Below are 19,857 nucleotides of genomic sequence, written 5' to 3' on the forward strand. Positions count from 1 at the left end.
TAATAAATCTCAAATAACGATAATAATAATAATACAGCAAAATCTATACCTGAAATCACCCTGTCTGGGCAACCTCCTGCCTTGAAAGACTCTTTCCACACTCATACACACTGCTGGAAAACCAGCTCCAGTAAGAAACCACTTTTGGCTCTTAAGATGGGTTTTCCTCCCATGATTCTCACATCCACCCCGTAAGCAGGGCAGAGTTAGTAATCCTGGGTCACAAAAAGGAAGGAAATTTAGGCAAAGTGACTTGCCCAAAGTCACACAGTGAGTCACTGGCAAGGTGAAGTTGTGATTCTAACCATTCCACACCACTTCTCGCTCTGGGCCCTTTAGCGCTCCCTGTTCTTTGTCTGTCCGTCTATCTGGGCTCTCATTTGGCCCCATCACGATGGTACCGACTGTGTTAATCTTGATTCTTCCCATTACTGTGTGAAATATGCTCCCTTTACAGCTGTTGCTTTGGATTTCAAGTTATGGCCCTTCTGAACAACTGTTTCATCTATTTGGATTCTCCTGCAGGACAAACTGAGCATGTCAGGATGCTCATGACTAGTGAGGAGTAGGGGACGAGGAGTTAGGACTGCTGCTGCTGGGTGACCTTGGGCAAGGCCCGTCATCTGTCTGTGTCTCAGTTTCCCCATTTGCAAACTGGAGATGATCATCCCTCCCTGATAGGGGGTTGTGAGGCTCAATTAACTAATGTCTATAAAGCTCTTTGAGATAATTGGATAGAAGATATTGCAGAAGTGCTCTGAATTATGACACTAGGGTAATAATTTGGCATTGCGGTGAAATAGGAGGGGCTGGGAGACGTGGTAGGTTAGGACTGGAACCACAGGGGCAGATGCATGAGAGTTGAAGAAACCCACCAGAGCAGCAGACGGCACCCCAGCATTGCTACAGCAAGGGGCGCTGCAAATCAGGATTGAAGTGCATTGGTAGAGTAGTGTGCAGCACGCAGTACTGTAATGCCAAGGGGAGTAGAAGGATGGGATTGAAGTACTGGAATTAGCTCTGCATGATGCCCCAGGACTCTAAAAGCAGTGGATATCATAGTAAAACCTAGCTTTGATGTCGCACTTTTCATCAATAGATCTCCAAGCACCTCACAACCTTTAATGGATTCCACCTCACACCCCGCAGGGGAGCAGGGAAGTGCTATTAGCCCCATTACAGAGGGAGAACTGAAGCAGAGAGGGTGGGCTTCACAAAGGTAGTCAGGGGCCATTGAAATCAATGGGAGATAGGAGCCTAACTACCTCTGGGAATCTGGGCCTAAGTGACTTGCCCTGGGCCACACAGGAAGCCTCTGGCAGAATAGAGAATGGAACCCAGGTCTCTTAAGTCTTCGGCTAAGGTCCGAATGACTGGACTGAGGTGCATCGGCAGGGCTGTGCGGGGAGCCCAGCACTGGACTGGCAGGGGGGTCAAAGTGCAACAGCAGTTGTGCGAGGGCAGCCTGCACAACTGGGCGAGGGGCCCATCTGCAGCGGTATGTGTGGGGCTGATCGAGGGGTAGCTTGTTCCCTGCAGTAAACCCAGGATGGAAACTAGGAATTGGTCACCTTCCTTCGGGGTTCCCACCAGACCAATGCTGCGGGGCTCTTTCCCTTCACCCCACCCCCACCCTGCAAAGGGCCCGCCCGCGGGACTCCCTCACCGAGGTGTTCTGGCACTGCACGCTGGAGCTGTTAAACCTCAGGGCGGGGACCCGCTGCTCGTTGCCCTGGATATTCAGGATACACTCATAGCCCCGCTGCCCCGACTGCGGCTGTGGCAGGTTCTTGGCTTTCAGGGTGATTGGCTTGATCACTTCCACTGGCACCAGGATCTTGTCTGCCTGGAGCAACTGAGGACAGTCCTGTGGGGAGAGGAGAAAACATGCCAAGCCAGTTAGTAGGAGTTCCATGCCCCAGACTGAGTCCTCCTATGTTCTAGAGAGAGCACCCCTCCCAATACCCCCTCACCTCCGCGCCCCCCCCAACACACACACACACACACTGCAGGCTTGGCCTATGAGGACTGGAAGAAGCTCCCTATGGAACTCCTTGGTGCCTGTGCCTTAATCACTAGTGGGAAGCTTCTATAAAGATTCCCTCTCTGCTGGGACTCAGCACTGCTCCACCGCCAAGGCACTGAAAGAGAAAGAGTCTGGGTGAAGGCACAAAGCACCTGCCACGCTCAACAGCCAACGAACACTCAGTAGAAAAGCTGGTTCCAGCTAGACATGGGATCATGCCACAAAATGTAAGTGCCTTAAAGTTTGGGGGTGTTGAGATCGGGGGTTCAGGCCTCACCTACCACAAGGGGAGGGAAGAACAATGGACGAATCAAAAGCCTGGATCCAAATATCCTGAAACGTTGGGAAAGATCAGCTCTGGAAGGGAATCTGATGGCTCAGGCCCATCTAGGAGGCTCTGTCCTGAGCTAGTCGAGTAGAGCAGCCCCAAACAGATGGGCTGCCCCTGCCTTTCAGAGGGGGAAGGAATATAAGCCTCGGAGAGCCTTTGGGGACATTGGGAAGGCAGTTTGGATCAAAGGGGCTCTCTGAGCACAAGACCTGCTCTACACTCACACAAGGAAGTAATGGTGTGCAATTAAACTTATGTAGCTAACCCAGCACAACTCTGCATGTGGGCACTTTACTTGAGTTTAAACCTTAGCATCGCCAGCTAAACCAAAATAAGTCAGGTTTAACACCCATGCAAAGTGTTAAACCTCAGGTTTAGACCAGTTATCTACATCTGTTTAACTTCACACTTTTGGTTAACAACTTGTGTATGCAGACAAGGCCTGAGAGATTATCATCAGGGCTCTCTCACTGCACTGCCCCCAATCCTTCACACCGCCTGCCCTCTGCCAGGATCAGAGCACCATAGGGTAGAGTCTGCTATATCAAGCACACCATGCAATTCGTTTCACTTTGTCTTGCTTGTTCACACAAAAAGCACCCGAGAATACTCCTTAGCCGGTTACAATCTATACAGGCAAATGCAGGTGAACCATTTATGTCCCTAGGCTATTGTGTAGGTTGCATGTAGGGGCGTGGGAGGGGGAGGTTGAGGAGAATGACTGATGTAGGAGTGGGGAGGACACTAGAAGGCTTGAGAGTGGGATTTATGTCTCGAGAGAGCCTGGGAAATTGTTCCTGCAGGTGCTGGGAGTATTTTACGGAGGCAAATATCTAATGAAGATGGAGAAATGAATTTGACGTGTAACATCTGCACTTATATCAGCTAGGAATAGAACGACAAGGGGCATCAATTATCACACTGCAGAGTGTGAGCTGATTTGCTACTGGGGACAAGAAGATATCCCAGCCACACCCACCACATGGGATAAGTTAGATGTGTTAAGGTGAGGGGGTTCACCCCTGACCCTGAAGCATCTGCAATTGGCCATTGTCTGAGTGGGGACATTGGACCAGATAGTCCATTGATCTGTCCTGGCACTGCCACCTCTATGCACCTACATCTACACTATGTTACTAAGAAAAGCTGCTGCCAAGAGATGAAGTGATGCATGTCTGCCAGGGACCCCCAAGATGGCCAGCACAGCCGAGGAGAGGCTGGACGTGACCACCGGGGAAGCAGCCTCCCTCAGACAAGCTCCTACTGAGCCACAGCCTGGTTCTGAAGTTGCCTGCCTCTGGCAGAAACTGCCCTCCCTCCAGGCAAGCCCCCTCCCACCTTTGTGGAGTTGCCCCCGGGGATACAAGGGTGAATCCATCCAGGGAAAGCAATGGCACTGTTAAGAGTAATGGATTCTTGATGCGAGAACAGCCGCTCTGCCTTCAACGAGGTCTTGTCACAGCCGCGTTCCATACAGGCTTGAATGCACTTAGTACTGTGGCAGGGCTGGGACAACTTCCCCTAGGCATCCCTGATAGGAATGCATCCAGCCCAGCCTTGAATAAAAGGCCACTCTGGCATCACTAAGGGGCTATTCTGTTACCTTTGCCAACTGGAGGAGGATTTTCTCAGTATTACGGCTCCATGCCACCATCACTGGAGCCTCCAAAGCAGGTAGCACCTCACCTCAGGCCTGGCCCAAGGGTTAAACTGCAACTCAGTGGGAGTGAGGCAGAGTCCAGCCCAATGTTATAGAGATCAACTGGAAGGCAGACAGTTTTGGGGGCAGGTGGAATAGAAACGGGGAGGATCCCAGAGTGAGTGGGCCCCGGTCTCGACTCAGTTTTGCAGAGACTTGGGGATGAAGATATCTGTTCATTTGGATCTGCGTGGGGTTCACTACAGTTACAAATCCAAAATCTCAAACGGAAAAGCCATCAGAATCCATGAGGGCCACCACGTTTCTGGTAAGAATCATTCGGCCTTGTACATTTCTCATGGTCTCAATGCAAGTTCCCACAGCAGGCCCCAAGTTTGCTCGAAAGCAGGTGCCCACTCAGCGATCTCATCAGTGAACATGGTGTCTGAGTAAACTCTGTAAGGGAACCGGGCCCCAGGTGCGCTCTGCATCACTTCCAATTTGATTGCTCGCTATGTTGCTGGGCTTTCATTGCACAGGGTGCCTGCTTCCAAAGGCAACTGAAAGCTCCGGTTTTCTCCTTGCCTCAGTAGGGGCTAGGCACTCCAGCCAGGGTCACCTGTGGCAAAGCTTCCCATAGAACACAATCCAAAATCACGCCCCGCTCCCGCACCGCCCAGAAACGTCTTCTGCCTCCAGCTACAGGGCCACAAGTGGGGATACATTTACACAGCAAATCCTTGGGGTAGAAAGGTGGGCAAACCCTATCTGTCACTGGGGCAGGGGATTCTCTTGACATACATCAAATATAAAGGCCTAAAAACCAGGTGGGAGGTTGAGTGGGGAAGATATTACCTGGGAGTCACTCCAAGCCCCAAAGACTGGATTTTCTTGTTTCCCTTTATCCCTGTCTCACCCACCCACCTGCCCTCTGCCGCCAACTGCTCCCCACAAGCACCGTAACCTTTCTGATAACACTCGTTTCGAGTTCATTAACAAGCGGTGGTTGCGGCAGCCCCAATAAAAGACTCGTTTGCATATAAAGAGGTTTGCGGCTCTGTTAGGAAGTTCATTATAGATAATTGGAGAGGCGAGTGCCATAAAGAGGAAATTCTCACAATGTGGCTTTATCTGATTGACCTAATATTCTTTCTAATTGAAATTTAAAAAGGCAATTTCTTTGGATGATATACAGTACAAAGCCATGGCACTCAGTCCTGGCCCCGGGTTCAAATCTGCATCCAACACTTACTTCGTACGAAGTGTTAGGAGGAACTAGCTAAATAACTCTGATCCCGAAGATACTCTGCGGTAATTAGCTATGGATGTTTGCTCAGGACTGTACCTTTAAAAGTAAGAAGTCTGCCTGCTAGCAGCAGGAGGATTCAAGAGTGTGAGACGCACACTGTCATGGACACTACATTTGTTCTTCCTTTGTTGTTTTCCTTAATCTGAAATACATGTCACCTAGGCTGAAAAAGCACCTCTTGCCCTTTGTGTACAGAAACCACAACAGACCCACCCTGAATGACTGAAGCATGTAAGGGCCTGATCCCACTATTGCTGATTAGTAATTAATGGGAGTCTTTCCACTGACTCCAATGGGAGTTGGATCAGATTCCAAGAGAACAAGAAAACTAATCTCATTTATACAAGGCATGCATTACAGAGTGGATCCTTGATAATTTATTTAACTTGTGTAGTTTAATTCTATCATTTTGTGTAACCCTTTACATTAAGCTAATAAGCACACACTCAAAGCTCATAATTCGCCCTGTTGGCACAGACACCCACTGCAAATGGCTGAATTTTGCCAGTTAGCAACTCAGTGAACAGAGAATAAAAACAACCAAAGATGCTATAGCATGAAATGGACTCCTCATTTTGCCAATGGTAATTTAGTCTTCACTATTTATAAATCCTTGTAGTATGCTCTATAGCTTCAGAAATAAAGTCTTATATAAGATCAGATATATTGGATCAGACCAATAGTCCCTCTAGCCCAGTATCCTGTCTTCCGACAGTGGCCAGTGCCAGATGCTTCAGAGGAAATGAACAGAACAGGGCAATTTCAAGTGATCCATACCCTGACGTCCAGTCCCAGCTTCTGGCAGTCAGAGGTTTAGGGACACCCACAGCATAGGGTTGCATTTCAGACCATCTTGGCTAATAGCCATTGATGGACAAATCCTCCTGGAACTTCTCTTAATTCTTTTTTGATCCCTGTTATACTTTTGGCTTTCACATCTCTTGACAACAAGTTCCACAAGTTGACTGTGCGTTGTGTGAAGAAGTACTTCCTTAAGTTTGTTTTAAACCTGGTGCCTATTAATTTCATCAGGTGAGTCGTAGTTTTTGTGTTATGTGAAGGGATAAATAACACGTCTCTATTCACTTTCTCCACCCCAGGCATGATTGTAGAGACTTCCACTATATCCCCCCTCACTGCCAGTCATCTCTTTTCTAAACTCAACAGCCCCAGTCTTTTTAATCTCCCCTCATATGGAAGCTGCTCCATTTCATGCTCCTAATCATTTTCATTGCTCTTATCTGCACCTTTTCCAATTCTAATCTATCTTTTTTGAGTTGGGGTGTCCAGAACTGCACATAGTATTCAAGATGTGGGCATACCCTGGATTTATATAGTGGCATTAGGATATTTTCTGTTTTATTGTCTATCATTTTCATAATGGTTCCTAACATTCTGTTTGCTTTTTTGACTGCCGCTGCACATTGAGTAGATGTTTTCAGAGAACTATCCACAAGGATCCCAAGATCTCTTTCTTGAGTGGTAATAGCTAATTTGCCCCTAATTTTATATGTATAGTTGGGATTACTTTTTTCCAGTGTGCATTACTTTGCATTTATCAACATTCAATTTCATCTGCCATTTCGTCACCCAGCCATCCAGTTTAGTGAGATCCCTTTGTAGCTCTTCACAGTCAGCTTGGACTTAACTATCTTGAGTAATTTTGTATCATCCACAAACTTCGCCACCTCACTGTTCACCCTCTTTTCCAGATCATTTATGAATATGTTGAACAGCACAGGTCACACTATTTACCTGTCCATTCTGAAAACTGATAATTTATTCCTACCTTTTGTTTCCTATCTTTTAACCAGTTACTGATCCATGAGAGGACCTTCCTTCTTGTCCCGACTGCTTAGTTTGCTTAAGAACCTTTGGTGAAGGACATTGTCAAAGGCATTCTGAAAGTCCAAGTACACTGTATCCATTGGATCCCCTGGTCCATAAGTCTTGGCAATATGAGACTTCTATCTATCTATCTGCTAATATGGGCCTCACCACTATAGTATCTGAATGACCCCTCTACAGGAACTTCTATTAAAACTTTGCTGAGAGGTGGAGAGATCTCCAATTTTGTTCAGACTATGATGGATGTGGCTTAACAGAGAGCAGATTAGTGACTTTCTTCTGCATGGTTGCATCCATACACATTAATGAAGTTTTGACACCCCACCAGAGCTAGGATCTGGCCAGGATTTGGGTTGACATCCTTCCTCTTATGAAAAGCATTTGGGGATCTTTGATGGCCTCATATGATCAGGACCTTGGTTTTAAGTGTCATTGCCAAATTGTTCCATTTTCTGGACACTAAAGGGAAGAAATTTGTTTAACTATTTTACATTCCAGATATTTTAAATGGAAAAAGGTAAAGCATCCATGAGGTTGGCCACATATATGCATCTCTCAATGTCTCTATGTCCCTTTGTTTCCCGGTTGAGGATAGGCAAAACCACATACCTTCACCCCTACCGTCTGGTCTCACACAAAGCCTTCAGGTGATGAAAGCCCCACATCTCCCCTCCACTATATCTCTGCTCTTCTCCACCCATTGCACAGCTCCTTTGCAGTGAAATTCAAGCACAGGTGTCTTTATAGCCCAGTACCAAAGGCTGAGAAACAGGCTAATACAAACATCACATGGATCACAAGGATCAGCATCAGTGTTGGTACTAATTGGCTTGACACCCTCACTGGGAGTCTCAGAAGGCACTGGTACCCATATACCAGTGATATGTGCATTGGAGAGAGACCAGCAAATGACAAGACAGACAGAGCTAGATCTTCATCCCCAATTTTGATTATCAAAACCTCTTCCTTTCTGGCTTCCACTCCATACAAGACACAGGCACTAAGAGCATCTGCCTTGGCTATCCAATTGACCGCAACACCCTGCATTTTGGCTCTATCCCCCAGCTCCTTCTTCTCCGGTAGGCCACATTCAGATTTCTTTTCTTCGCCGTCAAGGCCCTGCATAGCCTTGCCTCTCCTGACTTAGTTTACCTGTTGCCTTATCATTCCTATCCATCTTCTCTGCCAGGGACACCATCCTCAATGCCCCATTTGTCCACTCCTCCCACAGCCATCTTTATGCTTTGTTCACTCCATCTCCTATAACTGGAATCCCCTGCTGGATTGATACCCCTGGTCACCATCACCAGACCCTCCTCATTCAAACCCCACAAGACCCAATGCCCAGGAGAAATGGGACAAAGACATGTATCTAGTGCACACACTTTGAAAAAATAAATCTCTGCTCCAACAGGCTGTGCACTAACCTTGGCCGGATGACTGCATATATTCATTGATTTTGCCTATCCCTGCCCTCTCCCCAGACCTCCCACCTCATGTCACCACTGAAATGAGACAGTAAGTGTCATAGGGCCACCCTGTGACTGTAAGCTCTTAGGGGCAGGGACCATGTCTTCAAAACTGTACTGTGCAGAACATGGTTAATGAATGTTGTGCCAGTGGAAAGGGCTGGATTGACAGTCCTGAAAACAGATGTCTTTTACTCACAGAACAACTAGAGCACGGAGATACTATGGTGATGGGCACAGGATAGATTGATAGAGTGGGATTTTTGCCATTGATTTCAGTGGAACTAGGATTTCACAGAGAGAGAGAGAGAGAGAGAGAGAGATACCAACAGCTGGATGGGCCACATTCACTGATCTCCCCTCTCCAGTACTGGGGTTACAACAGTACCAATGGTGCTGTGGAACCGGGCCCATGCTCAGAAGGGGCCCTGCCCCCCTGTTCCACCCCAAGGCCCTGACCCTGCTTGGCCTCTTCCCCCGAGGCTTCACTTGTCCCTTTCTGCCCCCTCCCCCCTTCGCCCCCCGTTCACTCCTCTCTGCCCCCTCATGTGAGTGGTGGTGGGAGCTTCGGGGACGGGGTGGGGGAAGAGGCCGAGCGGGGATGGGGCCTCAGAGCAGAGCAAGGGCGGAGCTTTGGGGAGAAGAGCCCAAGCAGGGACATGGCCTCAGTATGGAGTGTGGGCGGAGGAGGGAGTGGGGCCATGGTCTGGGCACTGGGACCCAAAAAAGATTAATCCAGCCCTGCCCCTCTCATCCTTAAAGGTCAGGACTGTGATCCCTCTCATCCCTCCAGGTCAGGACTGAGATAGTGGGAAGGCAGAGCAGGGGAAGTTTTCCTTGTATTGATCCACAATACAAGTACTGCATGGGAAAACACAAGGCTTCAGTCTGTAAGACTTGCAATCTGGCACCTTTAGACTCCTTTAAAAACACACAGCCACTCTCCCCAAAAAATCCCAGTGGAATAAACCAGTGCACTTGGGTGAAGCAATAAGCAAGCCATCTCTGTACACGGGGCAGGTGGACACTGTTGATTTACAGGGCACACTATGCTTACATTATTACACCACTAATTCTTATTGTTGTAAAATTAAATTAAAAATTTACAGGAAGAGTATCGGGGAACATTATTAGGTTATAAAGTGGAATCAGGTCAATGCTTTGCCAGCAGGATTCCAGGCTTCATAAATGTCTGGATATAGATCCTCCAAATTTACATCGGCACTGACAGCAATCAAACTGGCTACGAAAAGCTCAAGTGGCCAAAGAATTTTTTAATGCACCGTATATTTTAGCTATATTTCTGAAGTTTATCATGCCATTAGAGTGACTGAGGGTGAACAAAAGTAATAATATATAAAGAAAATGCCCATAACCTTAAAGGCAGCTGATGAGAAGGCAGTGGGATTTATAGAAAGTATAAACATCTGCAGAAATAAAAAAAGAATAATTGAGGACTGGCATAACTGTGGCAACCAGCAACTTGATCTTAGTTAAGGGTCTGTCAGGGATTCCATTACAAAGACCAGCTCTGTGTCTTTAGACACTGAATGTGAGTTTAGTGCTCGGGAAAGGTGCCTGCCTGACAGCCCTGGAGACTAGTCCTCTATCCACAGAATAAGTACTTGCCTAGTGGCTTTGTCTATTGTGTTCTAGCACTATGTGTCAATTGTGACCTGGAGGGACTACCACACTAGGCACTTCAAGACCGGGGTGGAAAGAAAGAGAGAAAGAAAAGATAAATTCAGGCTTCATAATCCATTGGCCTTTGTGTTATGACTGCCATAGAGGTGTTGTGATATATGATGGTGGTTGCAGTGATGTGGGTCCCCATGTAACAGGAACTAGATTACGCCACAATGGGGCTCTGATTCTTGACTGGGGTTCCAAGATGCTACTGAAATACTAATAATAGGGTCTTCTATTGATTAAAAATACAAGAGCCCTGAATGAGCTGGTGTCTGTCACAATCACAACTGAAGATGGGATGAAGCACTTTCCAAAGGCCGGGGTCTGGTCTGAACTCCCCATTCCACTGGGCTTTCACTGGCATCCTGGCAGCAGGCAATGTAAACCACAATGGGTTGACACAAAGAGGAAGATTTGGGAGGAGATGACAGAGGTGAATCTGAATTAGAGAGGTCTGGGAAACTTTTTTCCTATCCTGCAAATATTTGAGAGTTCAACATCTCCCCATCTTGAATTGTGATGAAAAGCCAAAATCTCCAAAATATTAATTAATTGAAAGAGTGATTTTTTTTTGCCCCATGTTGGGAAAAACATTTTATTTCAAAACATTTTGTTTCAAATTTGACCTTTTCTTCTTTTTTAAACCCTTTTTTCACTCTCATTAGGTTAACTTTCAAAATGAAAAGTTGTTTAGAACCAGAAAACCAGAAAATGTCTAAATACAACATTACGACCATTTTAAAACTTTTTTTCTCCATTTTTTTTTTCCAGTCAGGAAATTCTTCAACCGGAGCCTGTTTCGTGAACATGTGCAGTAGAGACTTGTTAGAGCGTCACAGCTAAAAACTCTGGTGACTCCATTACCACTGAGCATGCTCCAGCCCGGGGCAAATGGGCTGAGCAGGACTTTTCCTGCAATTGCAGCTCCAGACTGCTGTGGGCTGGGTTGGGGCCAGGTGATGAGACTGTCTCATCTGTGCTCTCAGAGATACCTCTCTGGTGCCCAGGCAGTGTGGAGGAGGATAGGGCAGAATGGGTCTAGCTTTGGGGAAATTGGTAGAAGGGTCTGTGCCCGCTAGAGAACCCTCCCCACCAGAGTCTGGAATTGAACACAAAATTCCCAAGTCTCAATGTTCCTCAGTTTTTAGCTAATATCTGTGAAATACGCTGGCAAAGGCATCTCATCCCCCTCTCATGCTGGGTCCACATAGAGGATTCATAGATTTTTAAGGCCAGAAGGAACCATTGTGATCATCTAGTCTGACCTCCTGCATAACACAGACCACAGGAAATCCCTCAAGTAATTCCTGCTTCAAGTCCAACAGCTGTGGCTGAATTAAAGCATATATTTAAGAAAAATACCCAATCTTGATTTTAAAATTTCCAGTGATGGAAACCTTGGTAAGTCGTTTCAGTGGTTAATTACCCAGACTCTTATGCATCTTATTCAAGTCTGAATTTATCTAGCTACAACTTCCAGCCAATGGATCTTGTTACACTTTTGTCTGTATATTTTTGTTCCCCCATGTAGATTCCCCATGTAATTAAGTCACCCTTTAACTTTTCCTTGTTAAGCTAAATAGATTTAACTCCTTGAGTCTATCACTATAAGGCATTGTAACAGGCAGCTTGGAGGGCTGGACAGCCTAGAGGTTAGAGTGTGTGGGGCTCTCAGCCCCCTGTTTGGTTGAGGAGCCTCAGTCTTTGAGGACGGGGGTGGGGTCGGTGGACCTTGGCCCTCCCTCTCCACTGGGTCCAAGTCCAGGGCCCTCTGTATGTCAACCCCTGAATGGGGGGGGCCTCCCAGCAGGGAGTCAAAATCTGCTGCTCTGGGCTACTTTCTACCAGTCTGTTCAGTTTGCGGTGTGGCCCCTCTAGTCCAGTCTGCTGGGCGGCTGGCTTCCTGTAGGGTCCCATCTTGGGCATTGCCTTGCCACGGTGCCAGGCTCCTTTGGGCGGGCACCCACAGGTTGTCGAGGACGAGCCCTGCAATGTTTCTGGGGTTCGCTCACTCAGTTAGGTCAGGTGCTGGAGGCGCCTAGGTCTCCTTCACACTTTCCCTGGCCTGGGGAGACAGTGTTCACCCCCTGTTGGCTGCCTTGGCTGGCTGGCTAATGCTCCTTCCCCTCAGGTAGGGAGGCAGCTAGCTCCTGCCTTTGCGCCAATTAGTCCCGAACTGAGGCAGGTTCTCTCCTTTTGTTCCCCCTCCAGGCCTGGCATTGGCTGTGGGTATAATGGGGCGGGGCTAGCTGGGCCCAGAGGCTCTCTTTAACCTCTGCTGTGCTGGCTGGCAGTTTCCCTCCTTCATCACGGGCCTGTTTTCTTAATCATTCTTGTGGTTCTACTCTGAACCTTCTCCAATTTTTCAACATCCTTCCTGAGGCGTGGACACCAGAACTGGACACAGTAGTCCAGCAACGGCCACACCAGTGCTAATATAGAGACAATAATACTGCCCTACTCTTACTCAATATTCCTCTGTTTATATATCCAAGGACCCCATTAGCCCAACTGGCCGCAGTGTTGCGCTGGGATCTCATGTGCAGTTGATTAGCCACCATAATCCCCAAGTCTTTTTCAGACTCACTTCTTCCCAGGATAGCCCCCTGGAAGTATAGCTTACATTCTTTGTTCCTAGATGTATGGCTTTACATTTGGCCATACTGAAATACATATTGTTTGCTAGAGCCCAGCTCACCAAGTGATCCGGATCGCTCTGTATCAGCGACCTGCCCTCTTCATTATTTACCACTCCCACAATTTTTGTGTTCTCTGCAAACTTTCACACTAACGATGCCATGTTTTCTTCCCAGTCATTTATAAAAATACTAAATAGCAAAGGGCCAAGAACCAAGCCCGGCGGGATCCCAATAAAAACATGCCCACTCTATGATGATTCCCCGTTTCCAACTACATTCTGAGGCATTTCAGGGAGACAGTTTTTAATCCATTTAATATGTGCTGTATTGATTTCATACCGTTCTTAATCAAAATGTCATGCAGTAAGTCAAATGCCTTACAGAAGTCTAAGTCTCTATTACAGCAACACTATTACCATTATCAATCATACTTATACTATTATCAGAAAATGAAATCCATCTATTTTAGATATTTATATGGCCCCATAGCATCAAAGCCCCTCACAGTCTTTAATGGGTATCCTCACAACACCGCTGTTAGGCAGGGCAGTGCTATTACCCCCATTTTACAGGTTGAGAACAGAGGCACAGAGACCCTTAAGGGTATGCTTACAGTGCACACCAGGCCTGGGCTCTGACTCAGGTTTCAGCCCAAGCCCTGCTCCCATCCACACAAAAATCAATCTGACTCAGGTCAGCAAGCACTCATGTCATAAATATAAAGGGAAGAATAACCACCTTTCTGTATAAGGTGCTATAAAATCCCTCCTGGCCAGAGGCAAAACCCTTCAACCTGTAAAGGGTTAAGAAGCTAAGATAACCTCGCTGGAACCTGACCCAAAATGACCAATGAGGGGACAAGATACTTTCAAATCTGGAGGGGAGGGGGAACAAAGGGTTTGGGAGCAAATGCAGCTGAAGTTAAAATAGGGGAAAGACAAAGCCACATGCTTCAGAGGCAGGTGAACACCCAAAGCAGGCTCTGAATGGTGGGGGGTTTTCTTCCTCTTTGTACTAGTGCAGGGATGGGCAATCTTTTTGGCCCAAAGGCCACATCGGGGTTGCAAAACTATATGGAAGTCTGTGCCTCCCCAAACAGCCTGGCCCCCGCCACGTATCCGACCCCTCCCACTTCCCGCCCCCTGACTGCCCCCCTCAGAACTCCTGACCCATCCAACCCCCCTTGCTTCTTGTCCCCTGACCACCCCCTCCCAGGTCTCTCCACCCCAATCGCTGCCCCGGGACCCCACCCTCTATCCAACCCCCCCATTCCCTCTCTGTGACTGCCCCCCCGATCCCTATCAACACCCCCGCCCCTGACTGGCCCCCTGGGACTCCCACCCTTATCCAACACCCCCTGCTCTCTGTCCCCTGAGTGTCCCTCACCCCGGCCCCCTTACCATGCTGCTCGGAGCAGCCTGTCTGGCAGCCGCACTGCCTGGCCGGAGCCGGACACACAGCCGCGCTGCCCTGCAGCAGCACGTAGCCCTGCCTCCCAGAGCACTGCCCACGCAGCGACATAACTGTGGGGCGGGGCGGGACCGAGGTCTAGCCTCCCCGGCCGTGAACTCAGGTGCCAGGCAGGACAGTCCTGCAGGCCGGATGTGGCTTGTGGCCATAGTTTGCCCATCTCTGCACTAGTGGCAACCACCAGGTCCCCAAATAATACTACTCGTTACGTCCTGTGTTGCAGACAGAAAGCTAGATAGTCAGAAAGTCCCACAGTCCTGACACGGTATCAGTGCATGAGGCAAAACAGCATCATTTCACCCCAATGCAACGTAATGGTGAGAAAAGTGAAATGTTGCCATGCTGCATTCTGTGATTATTTTGTCCCATTGGATAAATAAGCTCAAACCACCACTGCAACAAGTCCAGCTGATAAGAGTTAGGGTTAGGGTTAGTACATGGTGCCAGAGGCTTCTTTCATCCCCATCATTCCACCTCTCAGTGCTGTTCAAGCACATCTCAGCAGTAGGTCCTTGGTTAGCCACTTCCCATGGAGGCCAGACAAATTCCCCAGCAAGGAGCAGACCTGCAGAGGCCACGTTAGGTGGCTGGGAAGGGAAGTGGAATGGCAAGATGTGGGGTGGGCACTCGGAGACCAAACCTGTTTGAGACAAATCTCAATTCCCATTGCAATTTGGCAAGAGACCTCAGCAGAGAGAGCAGCTGCAGAGCTGCCCTGAGCCAGCAGCGATTTCTGGCAGAAACAACACTGCAGGAATAAGGAATCCTGATAAGAAGTAGATAAGAAGCAGATGCAGTTTTCTGTGCGTTGGCTGTCTGGACATGTTGGCTGGAAGATGGCAAAGACAGCAGGCATGAAGGCAATACAAAACCAGACTGAGTCACACACAGCCAGGTTACATCTAGTCTCTCTTCTTCCCCATCCCATCCCTGGCCAGTACAAGACTGTCCCTTAAAGCCAATTCTCTAGCCCAGTTTTAAATGTCCCAAATGACAGGGCTTATTAATACTATTTGAACTGCAATAGTACCTGGAAGCCACATCTGAGATTAGAGCCCCATTGTGCTGGATGCTGTACAAACACACCGCAAGAGACAGTTCCGGCCCCAAAGACCTTACAATCTAAATAGATAAGGCAGTGAGGGAACCAGAGCAAAGAGAGGGGAGCTGGTCATTGGCACAGCCAGGAATAGAAACCACATCTCCTGAGATGCCATCCAGCGCCTTATCCGCTAAATCACACTGCTTTTCAATAGTTTCCACTACACCATTGTCTGCTTCGCAGTCTAACAGATTTAAGATCTAATGGATAGGGAACATCTTCTGACAGTCTACATTTTCCTTATTTAATCTCATCTCATTACTCTGTTACACCCCTTTTGAAGATCCAACTAAACAAGTTCTCTCCCTTCTCGGTGTTTGCAGTAGAGATGGGCTGGGACCAAGCCCCCATTTTGGAAATTCCCTCAGTCTCTAGGGAGTCCAGAGCCACATCTGGATTCAAACCTATGACTTTGGACTTTCCCCAGTTTCCACGTTTCAAATACTCGGAAAGGACGGTCCTCTGTAGGACTGTGCCTTTAACTGTCCTGCACTCTAGGGGTTTTCCAAAGACTTCAGCCAACTAGAATGTAAGCACCGATCCTTTCTCCACTTGCACGGTCCAGCTGGGGGTGCTGTGGAGGCCAAGCTCAAAGATGCCTGCTTGACTGTGTCTTAATTGAGCTGCTGTTGGCAGCTGTCTCCCAAACTCCGCTCTCATCCCTTCACCTTCACTTCTCTGCCAATCCTCTCTTCATGCTCATGCAAATGCAGCAGGTTGCCTGCAAGTTGCTATAGTAACAAAACCTCACTTTTTTTTCTTAATGATGGACAGGTGCCAGGATAAATGAGTGGCTAATCAACAAGAGGGGAAGAATTAGAGGCAGTGATATTGGCATCTCTATAGCTGTCACTGCCCCACGGCCCCATTAATGAGCAGAAATGGAATTTTTCGGCAGTGGCACCCTAAGCAGCTGTGTCTCAGGACAGGGAAAGAAGCTGGTCAACCAGGCATGGGTTGGAAGTGGAGTTGTTGTCACAGTAATGACTGGACATGTATCACTTCAAGGCCCTGTCCACAGTACGGGTGCAACCAGTTCCTGACACTAATCAGAAAATAGACAGCCACGGATGTACCTACACAGCAGTCTTTTTCCAGAACACAGCCATGATGGGCTATCTGTGTCTGTAGCAATGCATTCTGGGAAAATCCAGGTTCCTTTGCCGTAGTGCCTCAAGAGGGGATAGAGAGCCCAGAGGGTATTCACAGAAACCAGCGAGACATAGGGCAATGCACTATGGGAAGGAGGACCAGTGCAATTGAGTTTCATGGGCATGGGTAGGAAGCCTCGACTACACTACAAAATAACTCAACGTGCCCAAGAGGTTACAGGAAGTTCACCTCATGCCACCTCAGCATTGGGCATACTCAGGACAGGACCGAGGTGCATCGGCAGAGCTGGAAGGAGGGGGAGAGGGAAGAAGTTTCACCAGCACCTGGCTCCCAGTGTCACTCTCTGCCCCCCTTTTTCACAAGCACAGTCACCCCCCCACACCCCTACTTTTACTCAGTCAGAACAAGCAGAGGGGCAAAGAGAAATCAGCACATTTCACTGCAAAGGCCTCCGGCGCAGCTCCTCATTGAGTGTGAAGCAGGCACAAGCACTTGGAGACTTGGTACACGGTTCTTCGGCAGCTGTTCTCCAGTGTGCGGCTCCCAGGGCTTTCTATTGCTTTTGACAAATTAGTATTTGAACCAGTTGCTCTTTTATGTGGGCTTTACTGTCATTAGCACATACAACTCAACATAAAACACTTTGGTGCGCGGGTTTTTCTTCTTTTCCCTTTTAGATGACAGATGAAAATCCTTTTAATGAAAAGCTTGTTTGGGGGAGGAAGAAAAACACAAACAGACACACACAAGCTGGCTGAGCAAGGAAAGATGAAAACCTCCTTCAAGGTAATTAAATGATTATGTAGCTTTTAAACCCAGCAGATAACAGATTTCTTATCTGGGTTAGCTTTTTGCTTTTCTTTTTTCCATACAAAGCTAATATCCTTGCAAGGACCAGAACAAGATAGTGTTCATCTTACAGAGCAATACAGCACAAAAGGAACCTTAATTCTTTATCCCATCAACTCAAGTAGGTTATTCCTGGCTTACCATCAAGCCTTAAGACTCAACAAGAGAATTGCCATGCCAGATCAAAGCAGATTCACCTACAGGAGGCAGCATTGTTCTAGTCAGAAGGGGCTCTGCTACTAACCAGCTATGTGCCCAAGGACAAATCACTTTGCCTCAGTTTCCCTTCCTACTCTTTGACTATCTTGTCCATTTAGATTGTAAGATCTTTGCACCTATACTGTGCCTAGCACAGGGGCCACAATCTCAGTCACGGCATCTAGGTGCTACTGTAATGCAAATGATAGGCTCATATGCTGTCTCCAACGTTGGCCGGTACCAGATGCTTTAGAGGAAGATGCAGGACACCTAGCTGAGAAATAAACTACCTCTCCCCTTCTCCCTAAGGGATTCTTAAACCTCTTTGGCTTTTGTAAATGAATCCTTGGAAAAAACAGTTTAGTATGTAAATCTCTGATCTGCTTCCTCATCTTCCGTCTCCTCCCCACCCAATAGAATAACATCAACTCCTTTTATAAAGCCGGAACTCGCTTGGTATATTTCAAGCCAGCAGACTTAGCCTCCAAAAATATGCTGTAAAAGGAAATTATATGTCAGGGTGAAGTATTCCTGCCACAAATCACCCTGAGACATAGTCAACTCTATTTGATTGAGTTCAACGCCATAATCATAAATACTCTTGTTTTATGGGCCCTGCTGAAGTTCTTAACCAGAAGCAAACAGGGCACTTCCAATCAGCTCCAAAACAACTTTATTCATGCCCACCTTTCCAGTGCTGATTCACCAAACTGTTGCCTGGATTAGGCATGAGATGAAGAGCCAAAGTCCTGACAGTGAACATCTGTCTGTTTGTGAAATTTACAAAGCACATGCCACCACAGTATCTCGGCATTTTCTGTGAGTAGGGTCAGTGCGGTATCCTGGCTGAATTCCAAGAGCCAATTCTGCATTCCTAAACCAAGCAAAACTACTATTTGATTAAAGAGCCACAGGCTGGGCCAGATTACCCATAGGCTAATAAGGCTATAGCCTTTTAGGCCCTACATTAGGCCCTAATTTTTAGGCCCTTCTATTTTTAGGCCTTACTGTAAGCCCTCCATTCTATATTGAAGTAACAGCTAAGCGACAATAGCGGGGGCCATTGGAAATTTTTTGTCTAGTTAGATATTGCTTTGTACAAATAAATCCATCAAGATTGTGAATTCAATTTATGGTGGTGATGATTTTGTCTCTGTGGGCTAAGTAAGTGTTTGTGGGCCCAAGCAATATTGAATTTTGTACTCAATAGGCCTACACCAGACAATAGAAACTATGTTGAAGGAAGGAGGATGGTAGAAATTGGAGGAGGCCAAAGAAAGACAGCAAAGACAAGATGCAGTGCTGAAAAGTTCTTTCTCTCTCCTAATGTTTTTTCCTCTACTAAGGCTGGTGGTGAGGAAGTCCAGGTGAATACCAGACCAAGTGAACCTGCTGCACCTGATGAAAAAGACCAGCCTCCTGTGACTTCTCTAGCTGCAGTCTCACTTCACCCCTCTGAAGACTTTCTCAGTGATAGTAATACAAAAATATCCTTCTCCAGCGATCCAGGTGAGTGGGACATGACTTCTCAAGATCTCATTGCATATTGGACTGAGAAGGGCCCACAGAAATGCCAGAATCTAGATGCTGACTTTTCATTGACAAAGTGAGAGTACACCAATCAGAATCGTTATCTGACCAAATCAGTATTTGAATATGTGAAGCCTAACAGATTGGCAAGTGAGAATGGCCCATCTATTCGCCTTCTCAAAAGAAGGTGTACTGTTTTTATTACCACCTGTTTTCTGATACCAAAAAGTGGGGAATGTTCTGTGAAGGCTTCAGTGGTTGGAAGAATACTGCATACATTAGCAATCATGCAATGAGTGAGCAGCATACATTGTCAGTTAGCAGCTACCATGCCCGAAAGAAAGTTAGTGGCAGAATTGATACCCAAATGGAAAACCAGTTTTTCAAAGCTCTTGCTTATTGGAAGAACATTCTCAGATGCGTAGTTGAAACCATACTTTTTCTTGCTAAGCGTGGTGCCATTCTGTGGCTCAGATGAGACTGTTGGATCAAAACACAATGGCAATTACCTTGGCATTCTAGAGCTAATCGCTAAGTTCAACCATTTCTTCGCTCAGCACAACAATGAACACACAAATCGTGGAAAAGGCCATACATCATATCTATCAAAGACTATTTGTGATGAATTCATTGCACTACTGGCAA

The 19,857-nt window shown here is 47.2% G+C and overlaps 1 protein-coding gene across 1 annotated transcript in view; it reads right to left on the reverse strand.

Moving 5' to 3' along the window:
- The window catches only part of PLXNA4 (plexin A4), a 600,205-nt gene that overhangs the window by 130,672 nt on the left and 449,676 nt on the right, over positions 1-19,857 (reverse strand). The window contains exon 9 of the mRNA XM_038372558.2: positions 1,667-1,867. Coding sequence (XP_038228486.1) covers positions 1,667-1,867 — 201 coding nt within the window. The remainder of the gene's footprint in view (positions 1-1,666; positions 1,868-19,857) is intronic.

The sequence above is a fragment of the Dermochelys coriacea genome, chromosome 1 (assembly GCF_009764565.3).
Source record: "Dermochelys coriacea isolate rDerCor1 chromosome 1, rDerCor1.pri.v4, whole genome shotgun sequence".
In the NCBI taxonomy this organism is placed as follows: Eukaryota; Metazoa; Chordata; order Testudines; family Dermochelyidae; genus Dermochelys; species Dermochelys coriacea.